Genomic DNA, 23,655 nt, shown 5'->3' on the forward strand with positions numbered 1-23,655 from the left:
GCACGGTTTGTAAGCTGTGTTATATAGAACCTCCATCCCTAACACCTGGCACGGTTTGTAAGCTGTGTTATATAGAACCTCCATCCCTAACACCTGGCACGGTTTGTAAGCTGTGTTATATAGAACCTCCATCCCTAACACCTGGCACGGTTTGTAAGCTGTGTTATATAGAACCTCCATCCCTAACACCTGGCACGGTTTGTAAGCTGTGTTATATAGAACCTCCATCCCTAACACCTGGCACGGTTTGTAAGCTGTGTTATATAGAACCTCCATCCCTAACACCTGGCACGGTTTGTAAGCTGTGTTATATAGAACCTCCATCCCTAACACCTGGCACGGTTTGTAAGCTGTGTTATATAGAACCTCCATCCCTAACACCTGGCACGGTTTGTAAGCTGTGTTATATAGAACCTCCATCCCTAACACCTGGCACGGTTTGTAAGCTGTGTTATATAGAACCTCCATCCCTAACACCTGGCACGGTTTGTAAGCTGTGTTATATAGAACCTCCATCCCTAACACCTGGCACGGTTTGTAAGCTGTGTTTATATAGAACCTCCATCCCTAACACCTGGCACGGTTTGTAAGCTGTGTTATATAGAACCTCCATCCCTAACACCTGGCACGGTTTGTAAGCTGTGTTATATAGAACTCCATCCTAACACCTTACATAGAACCTCCATCCCTAACACCTGGCACGGTTTGTAAGCTGTGTTATATAGAACCTCCATCCCTAACACCTGGCACGGTTTGAAAGCTACAATGTGCTCGTGTGTCAATATTGATGGATGAATAAAAGAGATCAAAACAAATAAAATTGAAATGAATTTTTTTTTTTAAAGTATTCTTTTTGCTCAATCATTATTAAGTGCAGATTTGACATGGAATGTATTGGCATAATAATACATTGAATGATAAACCGGGTCTTTGGAAAAACACTCGGTATCTATAATCCAACAACTTCTTAAAGGAATGGATGGAATTACATATATCATCATCTATCTAAAATAAGTCTAATATTGTTAAAAAATCTGACACATCAAAACTAGATTTTAGAAGTACTAAAAATAAATATTTCTTTAAATGAAGAATGATAAAATAATGAATTTTTACAAATAAATAGATGTGACATTATTGTTGTATACAATTATCACGATAATAGTGTATGACTAATGGCAAAGTAAGTTCCTCAAAAGGTTACTTTATATTGTGATTTAAATTAAGATAATGAACACCAGCTTCGGTATTGCAATTCGACACTAATATCAAAATTTTAGAAGGAAGGAAAACTACTGAAACAACTTTGATGCTGAGATTTCACGATACTGAAATGATGTCGTAATCACTGGAAGGTGGGACTAATCAACCGAAATACCCTAGTACTTTACCAATGTCATTTTGATACAAACAAACTTAATGACAAATGGTAGAATGAGATTCCCTGTAGACTTTCAGTAATGGCTTGATGTATAAGCATTAGTATGTATTTCCCCATGATTTTAGTAGAATTGGATGCAATGTAATATACCATCTCACATTTAAAATATATACATGTATAGTGCTCCAATACCACTTCTATCATTTGATTTTTTCCTCAGCATGTCAAAGTTAAAACTTCTAAACATAGCAGAATGTGAGTGTTTTGATCAGGTTATGTGAAATACATGTTAAAATATCACAAAATAAAAATGCATCATAAATCTCATGATCGATTAATAAAAGTACATAATATACATTTATAGCCCTCTATGGAGGGATACATCTAGAATTGTCTCATGGAAAGAGCTTCGCCCTCGGGAAAATAACTCTTTCCAGGGAGACAATTCTAGATGTGTCCCAACACATAGGGACATAATTATTTAATCATACCAAACAAAATTGAAACAAATCCATAAATTTGTTACATCAACAAGCTATCTAAATCTCTTGTAAAAGAACTCATAAAGATATTTCCCAACCACATTGCTAAATTCATCGAGCTGCAAAAAATTAGAAACAGCGTTGTCATTGTTGGTTGATGTTGCAGATGACATCAATTTCCAGTCATGTGCGGAGCTTCCAAGTGGTTATTTCTCTAGGGTTATTTGCCCCGCCTCCCAATTCCGGTTAAATATCCAAGTTATTCAATGTCATTTGATCAAGTTTAATCCAATCGGAACATTCTAAATGAAAGTGAGGTATAATAATGGTAAATGTGTTGATGAATCGGTGTTCAATCCCAATGTATCATTTTATCATGGACGGATATATACACCAAGATCTATAACATAATTGTAAAAGGCACTTAAGTGTGTGTGTGACAAATCAACTAGCATGTATCACACTGCTTCTAATATACCAAGTATGTCTGGTACAGGTGGTCATATTTGAATGACTTGGATTATTAATCAATAAGTTGTACAAAATAATGATTTAAAATACTTTAAATATACATCACATTTAGAAATGTTGTACAATCTAAAATAAGTTTATTATGACATCAAATTTAGAAATGTTGTACAATCTAAAATAAGTTTATTATGATAAAATAAATAACAGTATTAAATAATAAACATTTGGAAAGGTTGTACAATCTAAAATAAGTTTATTATGATAAAATAAATAACAGTATTAAATAATAAACATTTGGAACGGTTGTACAATCTTTAACATAATTTTCAATTCATTATGAATAAAATAAATAACAGTATTAAATAATAAACATTTGGAACGGTTGATGTACAATCTTTAACATAATTTTCAATTCATTATTATAAATAAGCAAAATAATAAGGGAAAAAAAACATTTTGGAAAGGTCATACAATCTTGGACACTGCTTCATTATGATAAATAACATTCAGATACATGTAATATTAAACATTTGGAAATGTCATACAATCTTGGACACTGCTTCATTAATATGTACTACACCTACACAAATATACAAACTAAAAAAAAAACAAGTGCCTATACACAAATAGACCACATTATCGACATCAGTCTTATGATTTAAAGTGTTGAAATTACAACTTTATAAAATAATCTCCCAGCCTTTTCAAACCCTGTGATCTTGAATAATGGAAGAACAGTAAACTTGCTAAAAAACTTATCTGGATTGGTGTATTCCGGCGTACTTGTATGGCATTTCCCTCCTTAATTTATGCTTACTAAAACCTGTATAATCTAGAAACATGGCTATCCCGCCAAAATAAGATAAGTTACTCTGTGTAACATTTCAAACATGTTCAGGATAAAGTATAGTGACAGTTTCGACCAATAGCCATTTCAGACATATTACATACACAACACTTATGACTGATTTTTAAACTTCAACTGTTCCTTGTGTTGGATGAAAAACGTAAATCAGTTACCAAATAACAATTTCTTCCATGATCTTTCATACAGCTAGTAACATTTTATGCATAGTTACTAGTAACAGTACATTTTATATTAGCTATATATAAACATATGGATAAGTAATATGGCACTAATTGTTCATCATCATCGTGCATTTATATAAAGCTTTTTAAGCATTTGTGGATTAAGACAGAAAAAAGAAACCCAAAGTTCAATCGAACATCATATAAAATGTCTGTTTCAAGAAATAAAACAATAAGACAACAAGGACTGACTTCAGACAATAAAACTCTGTGACAGAACAGGAATAACTATCTCATCTTAGGGTGCCAAACTCTATAGGCACCCAGACAAACACACACACACTCATCACAACTGGATATCTTGTAGAAGAAGGCAGTTTTTGTTATAAACTTGAACTGGTTTGACTGTTTGTAAACAAAATTATTTCAAGTATAAATCCGGAGACCCCTGCTTATTTTGATTCAAGCCTACTCATCAGAAAATTATATAAAATCATCAGATCTTTAATTAATTCACAAAGGAAGAACTAGGTCCAACTAGTCAAACCCTTTACTGTAAACATTGATATTTTTGTGAGTGCATAATTTTGCAATTTTCATGCATAAAACTTTCACTGCTATTATATATGCAATAGATACACTTTCATTCTGTTAACAAGTTTATATGTACAGTATATTACGCTTTTGGGAAGTTTTTGTGATCAAGCGACTTTCATGTAATTAGCGAAACGGTCCTAGCCTCTTGTAGACGGATCCACCACACATATCATGGCTGTATATCTAAGGGTACAGGTCTCTTGTAGAAGGCACCCACAAAACATATCATGGCTGGATATCTCAGGGTACAGATCACGGCTGGATATCTTAGGGTACAGGTCTCTTGACGAGGGGACCCATCACATAGATCACGGCTGGATATCTCAAGGTACAGGTCTCTTGTAGAGGGGACCCACCACACATATCATGGCTGGATATCTAAGGGTACAAGTCTCTTGTAAAGTGGACCACCACACATATCATGGCTGGATATTTCGGGGTACAAGACTCTTGTAGAGGGACCATGACACAGATCATGGCTGGATATCTCAGGGTACAGGTCTCTTGTAGAAGGCACCCACAAAACATATCATGGCTGGATATCTCAGGGTACAGGTCTCTTGTAGAAGGCACCCACAAAACATATCACGGCTGGATATCTCAGGGTACAGGACTCTTGTCGAGGGGACCCATCACATAGATCACGGCTGGATATCTCAAGGTACAGGTCTCTTGTAGAGGGAACCCACCACACATATCATGGCTGGATATCTCAGGGTACAGGACTCTTGTAGAGGGGACCCACCACATAGACCATGGCTTGATATCTCAGGGTACAGAACTCTTGTAGGGTACAGGACTCTTGTACAGAGACCCACCACACAGATCATGGCTGGATATCTCAGGGTACAGGACTCTTGTACAGGGACCCACCACAAAGATCATGGCTGGATATCTCAGGGTACAGGACTCTTGTACAGGGACCCACCACACAGATCATGGCTGGATATCTCAGGGTACAGGACTCTTGTACAGGGACCCACCACACAGATCATGGCTGGATATCTCAGGGTACAGGTCTCTTGTAGAAGGCACCCACAAAACATATCATGGCTGGATATCTCAGGGTACAGGACTCTTGTACAGGGACCCACCACACAGATCATGGCTGGATATCTCAGGGTACAGGACTCTTGTACAGGGACCCACCACAAAGATCATGGCTGGATATCTCAGGGTACATGACTCTTGTACAGGGACCCACCACACAGATCAAGGCTGGATATCTCAGGGTACAGGACTCTTGTACAGGGACCCACCACACAGATCATGGCTGGATATCTCATGGTACAGGACTCTTGTACAGGGACCCACCACAAAGACCATGGCTGGATATCTCGGGGTATAGGACTCTTGTACAGGGACCCACCACACAGACCATGGCTGGATATTTCAGGGTACAGAACTCTTGTATGGTACAGGACTCTTGCAGAGGGGACACGGCTGGATATCTCAGGGTACAGGACTCTTGTACAGAGACCCACCACACAGATCACTGCTGGATATCTCAATAATACTTTGTTATAATGTCTTTTTGTGGTGATGAATCCACCTTCTCCTACTTTTCTAAGGTGCAGATCATGGACCATTATCTTCATACAGCTTATACACCAGCTAAAAAGACATAAGTCACAAAATCACTCATTTAATATTCAGCGAAATCAAGAATAGAACAAGAGGCCCAGAGGGCCTGTATCGCTCACCTGGTTTGTAATGCCAAGTAATGTTCTGAATACAGGTTCATTGTTTCTTCTCTGAAGGAATTTTAATATTAACCTCCAAATCCCCTATTGGGCCCCACCCCTCCCGCCCCCAGGGGGTCAGAGCCAAAACTTATACAAGTTCTGTTCCCCTTCTTCCAAGGATGTTTATGGCCAAATTTGGTCACAATCCAAACAAAACTCTAGGACAAGAAGTGATTTATAGGATTTACCTCTATTTCCCCTATTGGGCCTCACCCCTCCTGCCCTCGGGGGGCCAGAGTCAAAATTTATACAAGTTCTGTTCCCCTTCCCCAAAGGATGTTTGTGGCCAAATTTGGTTACATTCCATTCAGAACTCTATGACAAGTAGTGATTTAAAGGATTTACCTCTATTTCCCCTATTGGGCCCCGCCCCTCCTTCCCCTGGGGGATCAGAGCCAAAATTTATACAAGTTCTATTCCCCTTCCCCCCAAGGATGTTTGTGGCCAAATTTGGTTACAATTCATGTAGAGCTCTAGGACAAGTAGAGATTTAAAGGATTTACCTCTATTCCCCCTATTGGGCCCCGCCCCTCCTGCCCCCAGGGGGTCAGAGCCAAAATTTATACAAGGTCTGTTCCCCCTCCCCCAAGGATGTTTGTGGCCAAATTTGGTTACATTCCATTCAAAACTCTATGACTAGTAGCGATTTAAAGGATTTACCTCTATTACCCCTATTGGGCCCCGCCCCTCCTGCCCCTGGGGGATCAGAGCCAAAATTTATACAAGTTCTGTTCCCCTTCCCCCAAGGATGTTTGTGGCCAAATTTGGTTACATTCCATTCAGAACTCTATGACTAGTAGCGATTTAAAGGATTTACCTCTATTTCCCCTATTGGGCCCCGCCCCTCCTGCCCCCGGGGGACCAGAGTCAAAATTTATACAAGTTCTGTTCCCCTTCCCCCAAGGATGTTTGTGGCCAAATTTGGTTACAATTCATGTAGAACTCTATTACAAGTAGCGATTTAAAGGATTTACCTCTATTTCCCCTATTGGGCCCCGCCCCTCCTGCCCCCAGGGGATCAGAGCCAAAATTTATACAAGTTCTGTTCCCCTTCCCCCAAGGATGTTTGTGGCCAAATTTGGTCACAATCCATGCAAAACTCTAGGACAAGTAGCGATTTATAGGATTTACCTCTATTTCCCCTATTGGGCCCCGCCCCTCCTGCCCCCGGGGGGTCAGAGCCAAAATTTATACAAGTTCTGTTCCCCTTCCCCCAAGGATGTTTGTGGCCAAATTTGGTTACATTCCATTCAGAACTCTATGACTAGTAGCGATTTAAAGGATTTACCTCTATTTCCCCTATTGGGCCCCGCCCCTCCTGCCCCTGGGGGATCAGAGCCAAAATTTATACAAGTTCTGTTCCCCTTCCCCCAAGGATGTTTGTGGCCAAATTTGGTTACAATTCATGTAGAACTCTAGGACAAGTAGCGATTTAAAGGATTTACCTCTATTTCCCCTATTGGGCCCCGCCCCTCCTGCCCCCGGGGGGTCAGAGCCAAAATTTATACAAGTTCTGTTCCCCTTCCCCCAAGGATGTTTGTGGCCAAATTTGGTTACATTCCATTCAGAACTCTAGGACAAGTAGCGATTTAAAGGATTTACCTCTATTTCCCCTATTGGGCCCCGCCCCTCCTGCCCCCAGGGGGTCAGAGCCAAAATTTATACAAGGTCTGTTCCCCCTCCCCCAAGGATGTTTGTGGCCAAATTTGGTTACATTCCATTCAAAACTCTATGACTAGTAGCGATTTAAAGGATTTACCTCTATTACCCCTATTGGGCCCCGCCCCTCCTGCCCCTGGGGGATCAGAGCCAAAATTTATACAAGTTCTGTTCCCCTTCCCCCAAGGGTGTTTGTGGCCAAATTTGGTTACATTCCATTCAGAACTCTATGACTAGTAGCGATTTAAAGGATTTACCTCTATTTCCCCTATTGGGCCCCGCCCCTCCTGCCCCCTGGGGACCAGAGTCAAAATTTACACAAGTTCTGTTCCCCTTCCCCCAAGGATGTTTGTGGCAGAATTTGGTTACAATTCATGTAGAACTCTATTACAAGTAGCGATTTAAAGGATTTACCTCTATTTCCCCTATTGGGCCCCGCCCCTCCTGCCCCCGGGGGATCAGAGCCAAAATTTATACAAGTTCTGTTCCCCTTCCCCAAAGGATGTTTGTGGCCAAATTTGGTTACATTCCATTCAGAACTCAATGATAAGTAGTGATTTAAAGGATTTACCTCTATTTCCCCTATTGGGCCCCGCCCCTCCTGCCCCTGGGGGATCAGAGCCAAAATTTATACAAGTTCTGTTCCCCTTCCCCCAAGGATGTTTGTGGCCAAATTTGGTTACAATTCATGTAGAGCTCTAGGACAAGTAGAGATTTAAAGGATTTACCTATATTCCCCCTATTGGGCCCCGCCCCTCCTGCCCCCGGGGGACCAGAGCCAAAATTTATACAAGTTCTGTTCCCCTTCCCCCAAGGATGTTTGTGGCCAAATTTAGTTACATTCCATTCAGAACTCTACGACAAGTAGTGATTTAAAGGATTTACCTCTATTTCCCCTACTGGGCCCCGCCCCTCCTGCCCCCGGGGGATCAGAGCCAAAATTTATACAAGGTCTGTTCCCCCTCCCCCAAGGATGTTTGTGGCCAAATTTGGTTACATTCCATTCAGAACTCTATGACTAGTAGCGATTTAAAGGATTTACCTCTATTACCCCTATTGGGCCCCGCCCCTCCTGCCCCCGGGGGACCAGAGCCAAAATTTATACAAGTTCTGTTCCCCTTCCCCCAAGGATGTTTGTGGCCAAATTTAGTTACATTCCATTCAGAACTCTACGACAAGTAGTGATTTAAAGGATTTACCTCTATTTCCCCTACTGGGCCCCGCCCCTCCTGCCCCCGGGGGATCAGAGCCAAAATTTATACAAGTTCTGTTCCCCTTCCCCCAAGGATGTTTGTGGCCAAATTTAGTTACATTCCATTCAGAACTCTATGACAAGTAGCGATTTAAAGGATTTACCTCTATTTCCCCTATTGGGCCCCGCCCCTCCTGCCCCCGGGGGACCAGAGCCAAAATTTATACAAGTTCTGTTCCCCTTCCCCCAAGGATGTTTGTGGCCAAATTTAGTTACATTCCATTCAGAACTCTACGACAAGTAGTGATTTAAAGGATTTACCTCTATTTCCCCTACTGGGCCCCGCCCCTCCTGCCCCCGGGGGATCAGAGCCAAAATTTATACAAGTTCTGTTCCCCTTCCCCCAAGGATGTTTGTGGCCAAATTTAGTTACATTCCATTCAGAACTCAATGACAAGTAGCGATTTAAAGGATTTACCTCTATTTCCCCTATTGGGCCCCGCCCCTCCTGCCCCCGGGGGACCAGAGCCAAAATTTATACAAGTTCTGTTCCTTCCCCCAAGGATGTTTGTGGCCAAATTTAGTTACATTCCATTCAGAACTCTATTACTAGTAGCGATTTAAAGGATTTACCTCTATTTCCCCTACTGGGCCCCGCCCCTCCTGCCCCCGGGGGATCAGAGCCAAAATTTATACAAGTTCTGTTCCCCTTCCCCCAAGGATGTTTGTGGCCAAATTTAGTTACATTCCATTCAGAACTCTATGACAAGTAGCGATTTAAAGGATTTACCTCTATTTCCCCTATTGGGCCCCGCCCCTCCTGCCCCCGGGGGACCAGAGCCAAAATTTATACAAGTTCTGTTCCTTCCCCCAAGGATGTTTGTGGCCAAATTTAGTTACATTCCATTCAGAACTCTATTACTAGTAGCGATTTAAAGGATTTACCTCTATTTCCCCTATTGGGCCCCGCCCCTCCTGCCCCCGGGGGACCAGAGCCAAAATTTATACAAGTTCTGTTCCCCTTCCCCCAAGGATGTTTGTGGCCAATTTTGGTTACATTCCATTCAGAACTCTATGAGTAGTAGCAATTTAAAGGATTTACCTCTAATTCCCCTATTGGGCCCCGCCCCTCCTACCCCCGGGGGACCAGAGCCAAAATTTATACAAGTTCTGTTCCCCTTCCCCCAAGGATGTTTGTGGCTAATTTTGGTTACAATCCATGCAGAACTCTAGGACAAGTAGCGATTTAAAGGATTTACCTCTATTTCCCCTATTTGGCCCCGCCCCTCCTGCCCCTGGGGGACCAGAGCCAAAATTTATACAAGTTCTGTTCCCCCTCCCTCAAGCATGTTTGTGGTCAAATTTGGTTACAATCCATGCAGAACTCTAGGACAAGTAGCGATTTATAGGATTTACCTCTATTTCCCCTATTGGGCCCCGCCCCTCCTGCCCCGGGGGGGGGGGGGACAGAGCCAAAATTTATACAAGTTCTGTTTCCCCTCCCCCAAGGATGTTTGTGGCCAAATTTGGTTACAATCCATGCAGAACTCTATGACTAGTAGCGATTTAAAGGAAATGTTGACGGACGGACGGACATACGGACATACGGACGACGGACGCCGCGCCATGACATATGCTCAGGCCAGGTGAGCTAAAAATGACTTAATCTTTCTTTTGACTTTTAATTTTCTTTTAAAATATGTAAAATATCACCAAAACAATGTGTTTCTATTTTGTAACCTACTTTCAACATAAGAATCATAATAGATGTAGAGATAAGAAAACTTACATTGCCCGTCACCACAAAAGCTTCTTGAGTGCTTGGGCCGCTGGGTGACTAGAGAGACTGAGTAACTTGCCTGGCTTCTCTCTGTTTGTAGCAGAGATGGAAAAACAGACCTACAGAGAAAATACCTCAACCTACAGAGTCAGAAGAATTCGACCCTAGTATTTACCCTCGAGTCCTACCTCGAGGAAAACATGAATATAGTCAGTATTTACCTCGACCTACAGAGAAAACCGAATATAGTCAGTATTTACCTCGACCTACAGAGAAAACAGAATATAGTCAGTATTTACCTCGACCTACAGAGAAAACAGAATATAGTCAGTATTTACCTCGACCTACAGAGAAAACAGAATATAGTCAGTATTTACCTCGACCTACAGAGAAAACCGAATATAGTCAGTATTTACCTCGACCTACAGAGAAAACCGAATATAGTCAGTATTTACCTCGACCTACAGAGGAAAACCGAATATAGTCAGTATTTACCTCGACCTACAGAGAAAACCGAATATAGTCAGTATTTACCTCGACCTACAGAGAAAACAGAATATAGTCAGTATTTACCTGACCTACAGAGGAAAAACAGAATATAGTCAGTATTTACCTCGACCTACAGAGAAAACAGTAATATAGTCAGTATTTACCTCGACCTACAGAGGAAAACAGAATATAGTCAGTATTTACCTCGACCTACAGAGAGAGAAAACAGAATATAGTCAGTATTTACCTCGACCTACAGAGAAAACGAATATAGTCAGTATTTACCTCGACCTACAGAGGAAAACAGAATATAGTTGGTATTTACCTCGACCTACAGAGAAAACAGAATATAGTCAGTATTTACCTTGACCTACAGAGAAAACAGAATATAGTCAGTATTTACCTCGACCTACAGAGAAAACAGAATATAGTCAGTATTTACCTCGACCTACAGAGGAAAACAGAATATAGTCAGTATTTACCTCGACCTACAGAGAAAACCGAATATAGTCAGTATTTACCTCGACCTACAGAGAAAACAGAATATAGTCAGTATTTACCTCGACCTACAGAGAAAACAGAATATAGTCAGTATTTACCTCGACCTACAGAGGAAAACAGAATATAGTCAGTATTTACCTCGACCTACAGAGGAAAACAGAATATAGTCAGTATTTACCTCGACCTACAGAGGAAAACAGAATATAGTCGTATTTACCTCGACCTACAGAGAAAACAGAATATAGTCAGTATTTACCTTGACCTACAGAGAGAAAACAGAATATAGTCAGTATTTACCTGACCTACAGAGGAAAACAGAATATAGTCAGTATTTACCTTGACCTACAGAGGAAAACAGAATATAGTCAGTATTTACCTCGACCTACAGAGAAAACAGAATATAGTCAGTATTTACCTCGACCTACAGAGAAAACAGAATATAGTCAGTATTTACCTTGACCTACAGAGGAAAACAGAATATAGTCAGTATTTACCTTGACCTACAGAGGAAAACAGAATATAGTCAGTATTTACCTCGACCTACAGAGGAAAACAGAATATAGTCAGTATTTACCTTGACCTACAGAGGAAAACAGAATATAGTCAGTATTTACCTTGACCTACAGAGGAAAACAGAATATAGTCAGTATTTACCTCAAGTCAGTATTACCTTGACCTACAGAGAAAACAGAATATAGTCAGTATTTACCTTGACCTACAGAGGAAAACAGAATATAGTCAGTATTTACGTCGACCTACAGAGGAAAACAGAATATAGTTGGTATTTACCTCGACCTACAGAGGAAACAGAATATAGTCAGTATTTTCCTTGACCTACAGAGGAAAACAGAATATAGTCAGTATTTACCTCGACCTACAGAGAAAACCGAATAAAGTCAGTATTTACCTTGACCTAGAGAGGAAAACAGAATATAGTCAGTATTTACCTCAACCTACAGAGGAAAACAGAACATTTACCTCGACCTACAGAGGAAAACAGAATATAGTCAGTATTTACCTCGACCTACAGAAGAAAACAGAATATAGTCAGTATTTACCTCGACCTACAGAGAAAACAGAATATAGTCAGTATTTACCTCGACCTACAGAGAAAACAGAATATAGTCAGTATTTACCTTGGCCTACAGAGGAAAACAGAATATAGTCAGTATTTACCTCAACCTACATAGAAAAACAGAATATAGTCAGTATTTACCTCAACCTAGAGAGGAAAACAGAATATAGATAGTGTTTACCTTGACCTACAGAGGAAAACAGAATATAGTCAGTATTTACCTCAACCTAGAGAGGAAAACAGAATATAGTTAGTGTTTACCTTGACCTACAGAGAAAAACAGAATATAGTTAGTGTTTACCTTGACCTACAGAGGAAAACAGAATATAGTCGGTATTTACCCTGACCTAGAGAGGAAAACAGAACATTTACCTCGACCTACAGAGGAAAACAGAATATAGTCGGTATTTACCTCAACCTAGAGAGGAAAACAGAATATAGTTAGTGTTTACCTTGACCTACAGAGAAAAACAGAATATAGTTAGTGTTTACCTTGACCTACAGAGGAAAACAGAATATAGTCGGTATTTACCCTGACCTAGAGAGGAAAACAGAACATTTACCTCGACCTACAGAGGAAAACAGAATAAAGTCGGTATTTACCTCGACCTACAGAGGAAAACAGAATATTGTCGGTATTTACCCTGACCTAGAGAGGAAAACAGAATATAGTTGGTATTTACCTTGACCTAGAGAGGAAAACAGAATATAGTTGGTATATACCTCAACCTACAGAGAAATATACAGCTTAAAATGTAACACTAAATGATAGTTAGAGGAGGACGAAATATAGTCAGTATACATCAGCCTACAGAGAAATATACAGCTTAAAATGTAACAAGGTATTAAAAATATATCAATGACCTAAAAAGGAATTAAAAATATATCACCACTGACCAGTTTATTGCCAGCTACGTCTCCAGGGAGCTCATCTTCTCTCCTGGCATCAGACAGACGGACAAACACAGACGCTCCATCAACAAGGTGGATCTAAAGAAACAAAGACAAGTGTAAAAGTAAATTATTACAGCATATACCCCAATGCATAATATGACCCTGTAAATTCTCCTTAGAATTTTCTCTTGACATATCAAAAATCGAAGAAATAAGTTTGCGCTATGTTTCGGCGATGCATTTTTAACCAGATACCAGGTAATCATTTATATATCTACAGGGTATTATGATTAGAAACTATTATGAAATTTGCTCAAACTGACCAGTTTTATTAACATATACCAGGTTGTTGACAGATCTTTGATGAATGAGCATGCTCTAGAAATAAGATCCTAATAATTATCCCTCTGCTTTTCCTTACTTTATGTTCAGTGCTCTAGCTGGCATTAATTGGGAGCTTATTGAGTTGAATGAAGTATATAAAACTTACAGCCCTGCTGCGGAGGTTGCGTTCCATCCATTCTTGACATGGTTCCCTGGCCAGCTGTTTGAGCATCTGAGGGGTTGGTGAGCCCTGGTACAGGGGGAGCTGGAAGATACTGGTAAAGGCGTACCTGTCTGTGAACACCTGGACAGCTGTCCATGCCTACAAAGAATACCATTTTTATGAAATTACAATCATCATAATTTTTGTGATGAATATATTTGAAGAACATTTTTATAAAATAGCATGAAAAAGATCTTCTAAATACTCTTCTGATATGCAGAACAAATAGAATTTTGACTCATTATATGTAGATATATATGATTGGCATTAAACTTATAAAACTCAAAATTCCTCATGAATTTGAAGTATAGTCCACACTTTACTAACTAAAGGTACATTTTTTACTTGAATACCACCATCCAGCCAATATAAAGATACCTAGATTTAAATGTAAATGTATGATAAAGATTTCTATGAAATGTAGAAATGCTATTACATTCAGCACTAACTAGAAATTTCTGTACAACAACTGCCCTCTCCTTCATATAAAATCTGGATGTGACGGGACACAACAGTTCAAGATGAGATGGGACAGGACAGGAAGAGACAAACATGGGTATCACTATATTCCCTCAATTTACTGCCAACACAGCATACGTACCTGTTCTATGAGGCCGTATTTGTAGTTTTCCCTGGCTACTGTGACTGACACCTCCTGCAGGTGTATTATGTAGGTCAAAAATCGATGGTAGGACCGTCTGGGAAAGTGCTGCAAAGACAAAATGAAATCATATTAAATTATTTGATTAATGTTCATTTTTATTACTACTTAATTCGCTTTAAGAGCTTGATGTACTATGCTGAATTGATTAATTGTGCTGTAAAACATTCACATAGAAAGTAAATAAAATCAGAATGATGTTGAAAAAGTAATAATACCAATACTAGCTAAGTTTTCTTATACTGTGTAATATACTGTGTATTAGTCAGTTAGATAATCACAAATGTCCATCATATCCTTAAAACTACCTTTTAAAGTTTCTATATAACACTGACAGACAACAGATGACAGACAACCACGTGTATAAGTATATATATCTACCTTGAAGCCATCTCTCCAGGCTGGTGATGAGTTGGTACTGTTCAGATCCAGCATCTCGGTGAAGGTGAGCTTGTCATATGTAGCATGAGGGGCTCCCTGTAAGATTTAACATGCATGTAAAATGTTTCAAACCAGATTATGAAAGGATTTAGTCAGGACCTTTCTGTCTGAACTAGAAATAACCCTTTATATACTTTTTACCTATCAATACACAACTTTATGTTAAGATGGGTTCCTGCATTTTGCGAATAATTTATCAAGGTTTAGCGTTGAGACATTTCATGTGCTATAAGTATTAGTGAATTCCTGCAATAGTTTCTGCCTATGGATAATTCAGACATATCTGAACATGTGAGCATCTAGTGTTATAGGATTTTACAAATTCAAGTATGTAAACTAAGTTAAAGACTTTAAACATTATACTTACCAAGTAGAATGCCCCTGGAGGGTTCAGGCACACATGGGCGTGGGTGAAGTTGGACCAGGGAAGGTTGGCCGCACTATCTACGGCTATCTGTAACACAATAATGTTAACTCATTTCACCCCACTGATACAATCAACTGATCTAAGGCAGGAAAAGTATATTATGGTCTTTTAGGGTTGAATGAGTTAAAATAGCCAGCTTCAAGCCTTAGTGTAACAGTTGTAAATGATTTTGTTGCGTAGTGATGTGGTTCACGAAATTTCCTTGCAAAATTTGAAAATTTAAAATCCTAGTTAGGGAATACATCTACATAAAGAAAGATATAACTTCAACAATTGATGTAAAAGAACTGAATGCTGATTCAAAAGTGAAAGTATACCTTTAAGCCTTGCCGAGGACTGTATGTAGCAATAAAATTCAGGTCCTGATCAAGAGGTTTCTGGTCCACTGACTTTGTAAGCTTGTTCTGAAAAAAAAAAAAAAAAAAAAAAAAAGGAAATTGAGGAAATGTGATGGGACATAATGGGTTACACTGTATGCCTCAAAATTTCATTTAAAAAATCTGCAACAACTGCTAATTCTTCTTGTAAGCCTTTACACTGATTCAAAAGGAGGGTCTCAATATAAAGAGAATGGTACCAATCAACACCAAGTGAGTAATTGTTCTTTTAAAACAATAATTCTTATTTCAGGGTTATCTGACATACACTTTCCAGAAATCACTGTCAAGGTCATACTAATTGACTATTTTGACACATGTTGTATTGTTTTCTTTTGAAAACATTTTTGTGCAGAGTTACCTACCCTAATGAACTCTTCAATATTTTTATCGCTCCTGAAGAAGCTTTCCTTGGCCTGGGCCATTCTGGCCACTGCGTCTCTGTTAGACATGGGAGGTCGGCGCATCATGGAGTGAAACAACTTGCTTTCTCCCTTGGATGGCATACACTTGCTGGAGTAGTAGATACGGTCTGTGTATTTAGGGCGGGGCTGCCATAGTCCCAGTCTGAGCCAGTCTGCCTGAGGCACCTTACTGGCCTACAGAGAACATCATGAGTCAATCCAATAATTTTAACATTAAGATTGATACATTATTTTTATTTTCACCTGACATTTTAATTCCTAAAACTTGTCAACAGATACTATTTTTTTTTTAAAGTTATCAAATCATATCACACTCTGATACTTTGGAAAGGTTGACATAATGCTTGGAAAAAAACAACATTCTTTTTGTCTTTCAATGTAAAAAATAATTTTTCAAGAATGAAATAAGTTTTACCTCCAGAGCGTGGCCACTGGGCCCCTTGGGAACCCTCGTTATCCTGACCAGCAAAGATGCACAAGGGACAACTCTTATCCCAGCGTCCCTCAGACATGACTCTGTGAGGGGGTCAACCCCATTAGGGCCCTGGCTGTACAAACGTAACTGATGGGCTCCCTCATTCAGAGAAACCTACAAGTTAGCAATGATGTATTGGAACATATAAAAGTTACATAATTAAGTAGTGTTTTCTGCAAGATACACAGGTATCAAAGTGGGACAGGAGGGGATTGGAAGTAACACTCTATATCAGGACAGGGACATAAAGAAGCATTAAAGAAATTCATCTAAATAACTCATATAACTTATAAAACCCCAAGTACAATAAAACATGTTTATAACGGACACGGTTACAGTGAATCCATAATTATAACATAGAAATATCTATTCCTTGCCATTGTTACTGTAATATATTTGGTTTCTAAAGACTTATTATAACCATATTTAATTGGTATAAGCCAGTCAAATCCAAACTTTTCATTTTTCATTCTAGTACACTAAACCTGAATAATTGGTTAATTAAAGTTTTACAGAAAACCTGCAGATTTCAAGTTAACAAGGTTAATGCAGACACGTGGATTAAGACACCGACCTGTAGTCCTGGTTTGTCTATGGCTGGCTGTCTCTCGGTGCCCGACTCCACAAAGATGTTTAGTGTAGAGTAGCCCACCACAGTCAGACCCTTGTAGAAGTTGTCCACCGTGTAGATCTGTAACACATCAATTAACTCATCAAATCAGGGATAAAAAAAATCAGACAATATTTCCCATCAAATTAGGGATAATAGAAATCAGATGACATGTCTCATCAAATTAGGATAATAGAAATCAGACATGTCTCATCAAATTAGTGAGAATAGAAATCAGACGACATGTCTCATCAAATTAGGATAATAGAAATTAGACAACATGTTTCATCAAATTAGGATAATAGAAATCAGACAACATGTCTCATCAAATTAGGATAATAGAAATCAGACAACATGTTTCATCAAAATAGGTAGGATAATAGAATTAAGATGACATGTCTCATCAAATTAGGATAATAGAAATCAGACAACATGTCTCATCAAATTAGGGAGAATAGAAATCAGACGACATGTCTCATCAAATTAGGATAATAGAAATCAGACGACATGTCTCATCAAATTAGGGAGAATAGAAATCAGACACCTGTCTCATCAAATTAGGGATAATAGAAATCAGACGACATGTCTCATCAAATTAGGATAATAGAAATCAGACAACATGTCTCATCAAATTAGGGATAATAGAAATCAGACGACATGTTTCATCAAATTAGGGAGAATAGAAATCAGACACCTGTCTCATCAAATTAGGGATAATAGAAATCAGACGACATGTCTCATCAAATTAGGGATAATAGAAATCAGACGACATGTCTCATCAAATTAGGATAATAGAAATCAGACAACATGTCTCATCAAATTAGGATAATAGAAATCAGACACCTGTCTCATCAAATTAGGGATAATAGAAATCAGACGACATGTCTCATCAAATTAGGGATAATAGAAATCAGACGACATGTCTCATCAAATTAGGGAGAATAGAAATCAGACACCTGTCTCATCAAATTAGGGATAATAGAAATCAGACAACATGTCTCATCAAATTAGGGATAATAGAAATCAGACAACATGTGTCATCAAATTAGGGAGAATAGAAATCAGACACCTGTCTCATCAAATTAGGGATAATAGAAATCAGACGACATGTCTCATCAAATTAGGGAGAATAGAAATCAGACGACATGTCTCATCAAATTAGGATAATAGAAATAAGACAACATGCTTCATCAAATTAGGGGTAATAGAAATCAGACAACATGTCTCATCAAATTAGGGATAATAGAGATCAGACGACATTTCTCATCAAATTAGGGATAATAGAAATCAGACAACATTTCTCATCAAATTAGGGATAATAGAAATCAGACACCTGTCTCATCAAATTAGGGATTATATAATCAGACAACATTTCTCATCAAATTAGGGATAATTGAAATCAGACAACATGTCTCATCAAATTACGGATAATAGAAATCAGACAACATTTCTCATCAAATTAGGGATAATAGAAATCAGACAACATTTCTCTTCAAACTAGGGATAATAGAAATCAGACGACATGGAACTAAAAAGACTAAAAGAACAATACTTAGTATATATAACACAGCTGTATAATATACAACTGTATAAGATCAACATTTGATTGTGAAAATAACAACAAATAAATGAAACAAATGAGAAAAGAAAGGACAGAAGTGACATGTGGATAACGTTACATACATGTTCTCCCCTGTATCCCATTTCATTTCTGGGACATAAAAGAGTTCATCAATTTATAATAAGTTAAGATCTGCATCAGAATTTCTTACCAGACACCTTTTCTGTTGAGAAGGGCACGGCCACATTGTTTGACATCAATTTTAACACAAATTCTAGGGCCATTTAGAAAAGGAAAGCATATTGTTTTCAACAATATTTTTTTCATCTTTCAGAAATAATTGCATCCTATAAATTTTAAGGCCGGGATCTGAAATACTTTATACTAGAAATTGCTGTAATATATTACACCAGACCTGATCATAAATCAAAGAGAGTTACCATCTCCGTATAACAATCACTTGCTTATAATTGCACCAGTTTTTTGGGGTTTCTAACGACGAATTTAAACACAATTTAATATATTTTTTCTTTGTTCTTTGGGTATTTTTTATAGACAAGTTTGTCTAATCGAAGAGAGTTACCATCTCTGTATAACAATCACTTGCTTATAATTGCACCAGTTTTTTGGGGTTTCTAACGACGAATTTAATCCCAATTTAATATATTTTTTCTTTGTTCTTTGGGTATTTTTTATAGACAAGTTTGTCTAATCAAAGAGAGTTACCATCTCCGTATAACAATCACTTGCTTATAATTGCACCAGTTTTTTGGGGTTTCTAACAACGAATTTAAACCCAATTTAATATATTTTTTCTTTGTTCTTTGGGTATTTTTTATAGACAAGTTTGTCTAATCAAAGAGAGTTACCATCTCCGTATAACAATCACTTGCTTATGATTGCACCAGTTTTTTGGGGTTCCTAACGACGAATTTTAACACAATTTAATGATTTTTTTCTTTGTCCTTTGGGTATTTTTTATAGACAAGTTTGTCTGTATTATACAGAGACAAAAGATCTAGACTACCTTTAGGAGAAGTGTAGACGACGGAGGGATGTTACTCTCCCTAAACTCAGTCTTATCTTCATACACTGGACTATGTATGTCACTGTCCAGCTTGACCGTCGTACTTATATCCCGGCCGTGGACCTCGTACTTCCTGTCCAGTAGTCGACCAGCAACCTATACCAACAGCAAATTTAACCGAGCATGCAAATAATGTAATGCTGCTAATATTCATTTATATAATATTGTTTTTTTTATCTATTTAATAAATCAAGCACTTTTTTCGTCCTGTACCTAGTATTTGTCTCATTAAATTAATGCGGAAGAAATTTTGACAAAAAATGGATGATTAAACATTTTACCTCTCTTTACATTTCATACATGTTTCTTTAATACTGGTAACTTGGTTATTTAATGATGGCTCTGTTATTGTTTTTAAACAATGACCTTGATCATACCTTAGTGAAGCTGACTGAGTCTGGGAAATATCTTCCTCCATCAATGTACACATCAAATCCATCTCCCTTGAGAAAGGGATCCTTAGGTGGGGCCTTCCTCTCAAAGGGCAGCCATGTATACTACCGACAAAAATCACAAGGAATTTTTATATTCTTTAACAGGTATTATATAAGCCTATTTATCATAACAAATAGATTTAAAATTTTAGATTTATGTTGCTTTTAAAACATAAAAATAAATTTAATACTGTTTAAAACAATTTACAGCTTTATGTTTAATAGCTCACAAAATATTTGTAAAATATTTCATTAAGTTTAAATTCTTATAAATTATAAAAGCTTTATTTCCATTTACCATTATTATCTTAAAATCATTATTTCCGAGGAAACTGACATTTGACCTCTGTCAGACTTTAAGAGGTTATCTTACCTCTGGAAGAACGTCTTCGCCATCATCAGAGTTTTCACTCGGGGTCAGAGAGCCAGGGCGTGGTTCGCCTTGGAATATGTGGATCCTGAGAGTACTCTTTCCGTAACGTTTCCAGTCTCGATTAGTTGGGATATCCTCAAACGGAATCTGACCAGCCTCAGCTGCCGGTGGGTAGAACAGTTTAATTGTGTGGGTTCCAGAATTTATTGTCATTGTGTTTGGGTTAAAATTCCTTCTAGATCTAGATGTGATTTCTGAAAGGAAAATACCAGTGATTTGTTTTATTATATGTTTAACTAATATTTACAACATAGAGGTTTGTTTGTAGACATGCTAGATAAGGGTAATCATCAATCTTGTTGAAATTGAAATACATGTACTACATCATTCTGAGGTTTCCTAGAAAACTAAAAATTCACAGGCAAATATTTCCCAATTTTCCTTTTATATGAGAACAAGGGTCCAATTGGGTCCGAATTGTCTGCATTCTATACACTAAAGTACCTAAATTTATGAATAAGATCTAAAAGACCTTACACAAGAGGCCCATGGGCCTTAACAGTCACTTGATATTTGTTACAAATTAGTTGTGTAATTTACTAGCCAACTGATGTGCCTTTTGTTCACAAAATAGGAACATACATGTACATCTAATAGGTCTACATTCAAAGTTTCATAAAGCTTGGTGCAAGGTGGACCTATGGTCAGGTGACCTAAAACTTGGAAGCACTTATTCCCAAATTGAGGCAGGCTTATTGAGGTCTCTTAATATTTCATAGACATTTTTTCCATTAATGATTACAGGCAATTTTACCACATGTGACCTTGTATGAAGGTCAAGGTCATTCACTTGAACAAACTTGGTAGTCCCACATTCTGATTCCGGTATACAACAATCCCAATATCAAGTCCCTTGGCCTGCTTATTACTAATAAGAAGTCAAATAAAGATTTTAGCCCAATTGACCCTGTGACTTTGAATGAAGGTCAAGGTCATTCATAACAACAAAAAATTGGTAGCCCCTCATTCCAGCCTGTGGTCCACTTGACCACAAAATCACAAAAAAATCACCACCTCAAACTTAAGTAGCTATACAGTTTATCTCTTCTTTAAACTCAAATAATTTAATGTTAAGAGTGCATTCCTTACATGGGTCACTGGAGAGAACTATAGGGATGGCTCCCCAGGCTACAAGTGTTTCTATAGTAACTGATCCTTACGTGGGTCACTGGAGAGAACTATAGGGATTGCTCCCCAGGCTACAAGTGTTTCGTTGTCGTAGAGTGTGGCTTCCTGTGCATTGTCTTGAATCAAATAGTCATCAGAATCATCCTGTTGTCGTTTGCGTAAGTAAAAGCGTGCCATGAGTATCATGTCTCCCTGCATCTCGATGTCACTGAACGTGGCTTCTTGTTGGCCGAAGACATGGTATCCATGTTTGAAGTTGGACCTGACAGCAGTAGTACTACATGTAACAGGTCCAGCAGAAGATTGTACAACCTGAAACATAGACATATACAAACATTATAAGGCAGCTTGTATACAACAAAGAAAATGGTGATGTCCGTTGACTTTATGTAGATCATTTTAAACATATCCCCATTCCCGATCTCATCTACTGTAAACTTAATTTCTTTCCTGTGTGATTTACTTTCACAAATTTTGCGATCCAAGTAAATTTGCAGAAGTTTATCTCCACAAATAAATATCTACATCCATCTATATTGATAGGAATTAGCATTCAATTTCAAATCTGCGAAAGTTAACCTTGGTGAACTTGTTTTAAGATGGAAATCACAGAAATTTAGTAGCCGCAAAAGAGAGTTGTTCAACAGTAACCAGTAGAGGTGAAAATCAATCAAGTGTCATTATTCCTCATTTCTCTGACTCACCGTTCCCCTTCCCCATCCCAATGTATCCCTAAATTCACTATCCTCCTTCCCCATGGTAAATCCCAAATGTTACCTCCCCCTGTTATCAATCCTAGACTCACCTTTTCTTTTTGCATCCCCCTGTCATCAATCCTAGACTCATCTTTCCCTGTCCCCTCCCCGTTATTAATCCTAGACTCACCTTTTCCTTTCGCCTCCCCTGTCATCAATCCTAGACTCACCTTTCCCTTTCGCCTCCCCCTGTTATCAACCCTAGACTCACCTTTCCCTTTCCCCTCCCCCTAACTATCCCCTAGGCTCGCCTTTCCAGTAGAAACGTAGTAAGCAGTAAGTCTCTTTTTCCCCTCCCCCTATCTACCCCTAGACTCACCTTTCCCTACCCCCAATCTACCCCCTAAACTCACCTTTCTCCTCCTCCAATCTACCCTCTAGACTCACTTTTCCAGTAGAAGCATAGTAAGCAGGAAGTCTCATTTTCCCCTCCCCCTAGACTCACTTTTCCCAACTCCAAATCTTCCCCTAAACTCACCTTTCTTCTCCCCCAATCTACCCCCTAGACATACCTTTACCTACCCCCAATCTATCCCGTAGACTCACCTTTCCAGTAAAAGCGTAATAAGCAGTAAGTCTCATTTTCCCTCCCACTATCAACCCTACTCACCTTTGCCCATCCCCATTCTAGGCCCTAGACTCACCTTGCCCACCCCCAATCTACCCCCTAGACTCACTCACCTTGCCCCCCCCACTTCACCCCATTCCCCTAGACTCACCTTTCCCCTCCCCAAATCTACCCCTAGACTCACCCCCTATCTACCCCCAGACTCATCTTTCCCAACCCCAAATCTAGCCCCTAGACTCATCTTTGCCCATCCCCAATTTACCCCCTAGACTCACCTTTCTCAACCCTCAATCTACCCCCTAGACTCACTTTTCCAGTAGAAGCATAGTAAGCAGTAAGTCTCATTTTCCCTTCCCCCTATCTACCCCTAGACTCACTTTTCCCCACTCCCAATCTACCCCCTTAACTCACCTTTCTCCTCCCCCAATCTA

The 23,655-nt window shown here is 38.8% G+C and overlaps 1 protein-coding gene across 1 annotated transcript in view; it reads right to left on the bottom strand.

Moving 5' to 3' along the window:
• Positions 1 to 12,390: 12,390 nt before the first annotated feature.
• The window catches only part of LOC138326448 (uncharacterized), a 63,024-nt gene continuing 51,759 nt past the window's right edge, over positions 12,391 to 23,655 (bottom strand). Inside the window, exons 17-30 of the mRNA XM_069272555.1 lie at positions 21,934 to 22,213; positions 20,714 to 20,967; positions 20,284 to 20,403; positions 19,847 to 20,002; positions 17,223 to 17,339; positions 16,589 to 16,762; positions 16,114 to 16,347; positions 15,689 to 15,775; positions 15,312 to 15,398; positions 14,885 to 14,980; positions 14,444 to 14,551; positions 13,786 to 13,941; positions 13,299 to 13,391; positions 12,391 to 12,429 (exon numbers count right to left, since the gene is read on the bottom strand). Of these exons, the coding sequence (XP_069128656.1) occupies positions 12,391 to 12,429; positions 13,299 to 13,391; positions 13,786 to 13,941; positions 14,444 to 14,551; positions 14,885 to 14,980; positions 15,312 to 15,398; positions 15,689 to 15,775; positions 16,114 to 16,347; positions 16,589 to 16,762; positions 17,223 to 17,339; positions 19,847 to 20,002; positions 20,284 to 20,403; positions 20,714 to 20,967; positions 21,934 to 22,213 (2,001 nt within the window). The remainder of the gene's footprint in view (positions 12,430 to 13,298; positions 13,392 to 13,785; positions 13,942 to 14,443; positions 14,552 to 14,884; positions 14,981 to 15,311; positions 15,399 to 15,688; positions 15,776 to 16,113; positions 16,348 to 16,588; positions 16,763 to 17,222; positions 17,340 to 19,846; positions 20,003 to 20,283; positions 20,404 to 20,713; positions 20,968 to 21,933; positions 22,214 to 23,655) is intronic.

This window comes from Argopecten irradians, chromosome 6, assembly GCF_041381155.1.
Source record: "Argopecten irradians isolate NY chromosome 6, Ai_NY, whole genome shotgun sequence".
Taxonomy (NCBI): domain Eukaryota; kingdom Metazoa; phylum Mollusca; class Bivalvia; order Pectinida; family Pectinidae; genus Argopecten; species Argopecten irradians.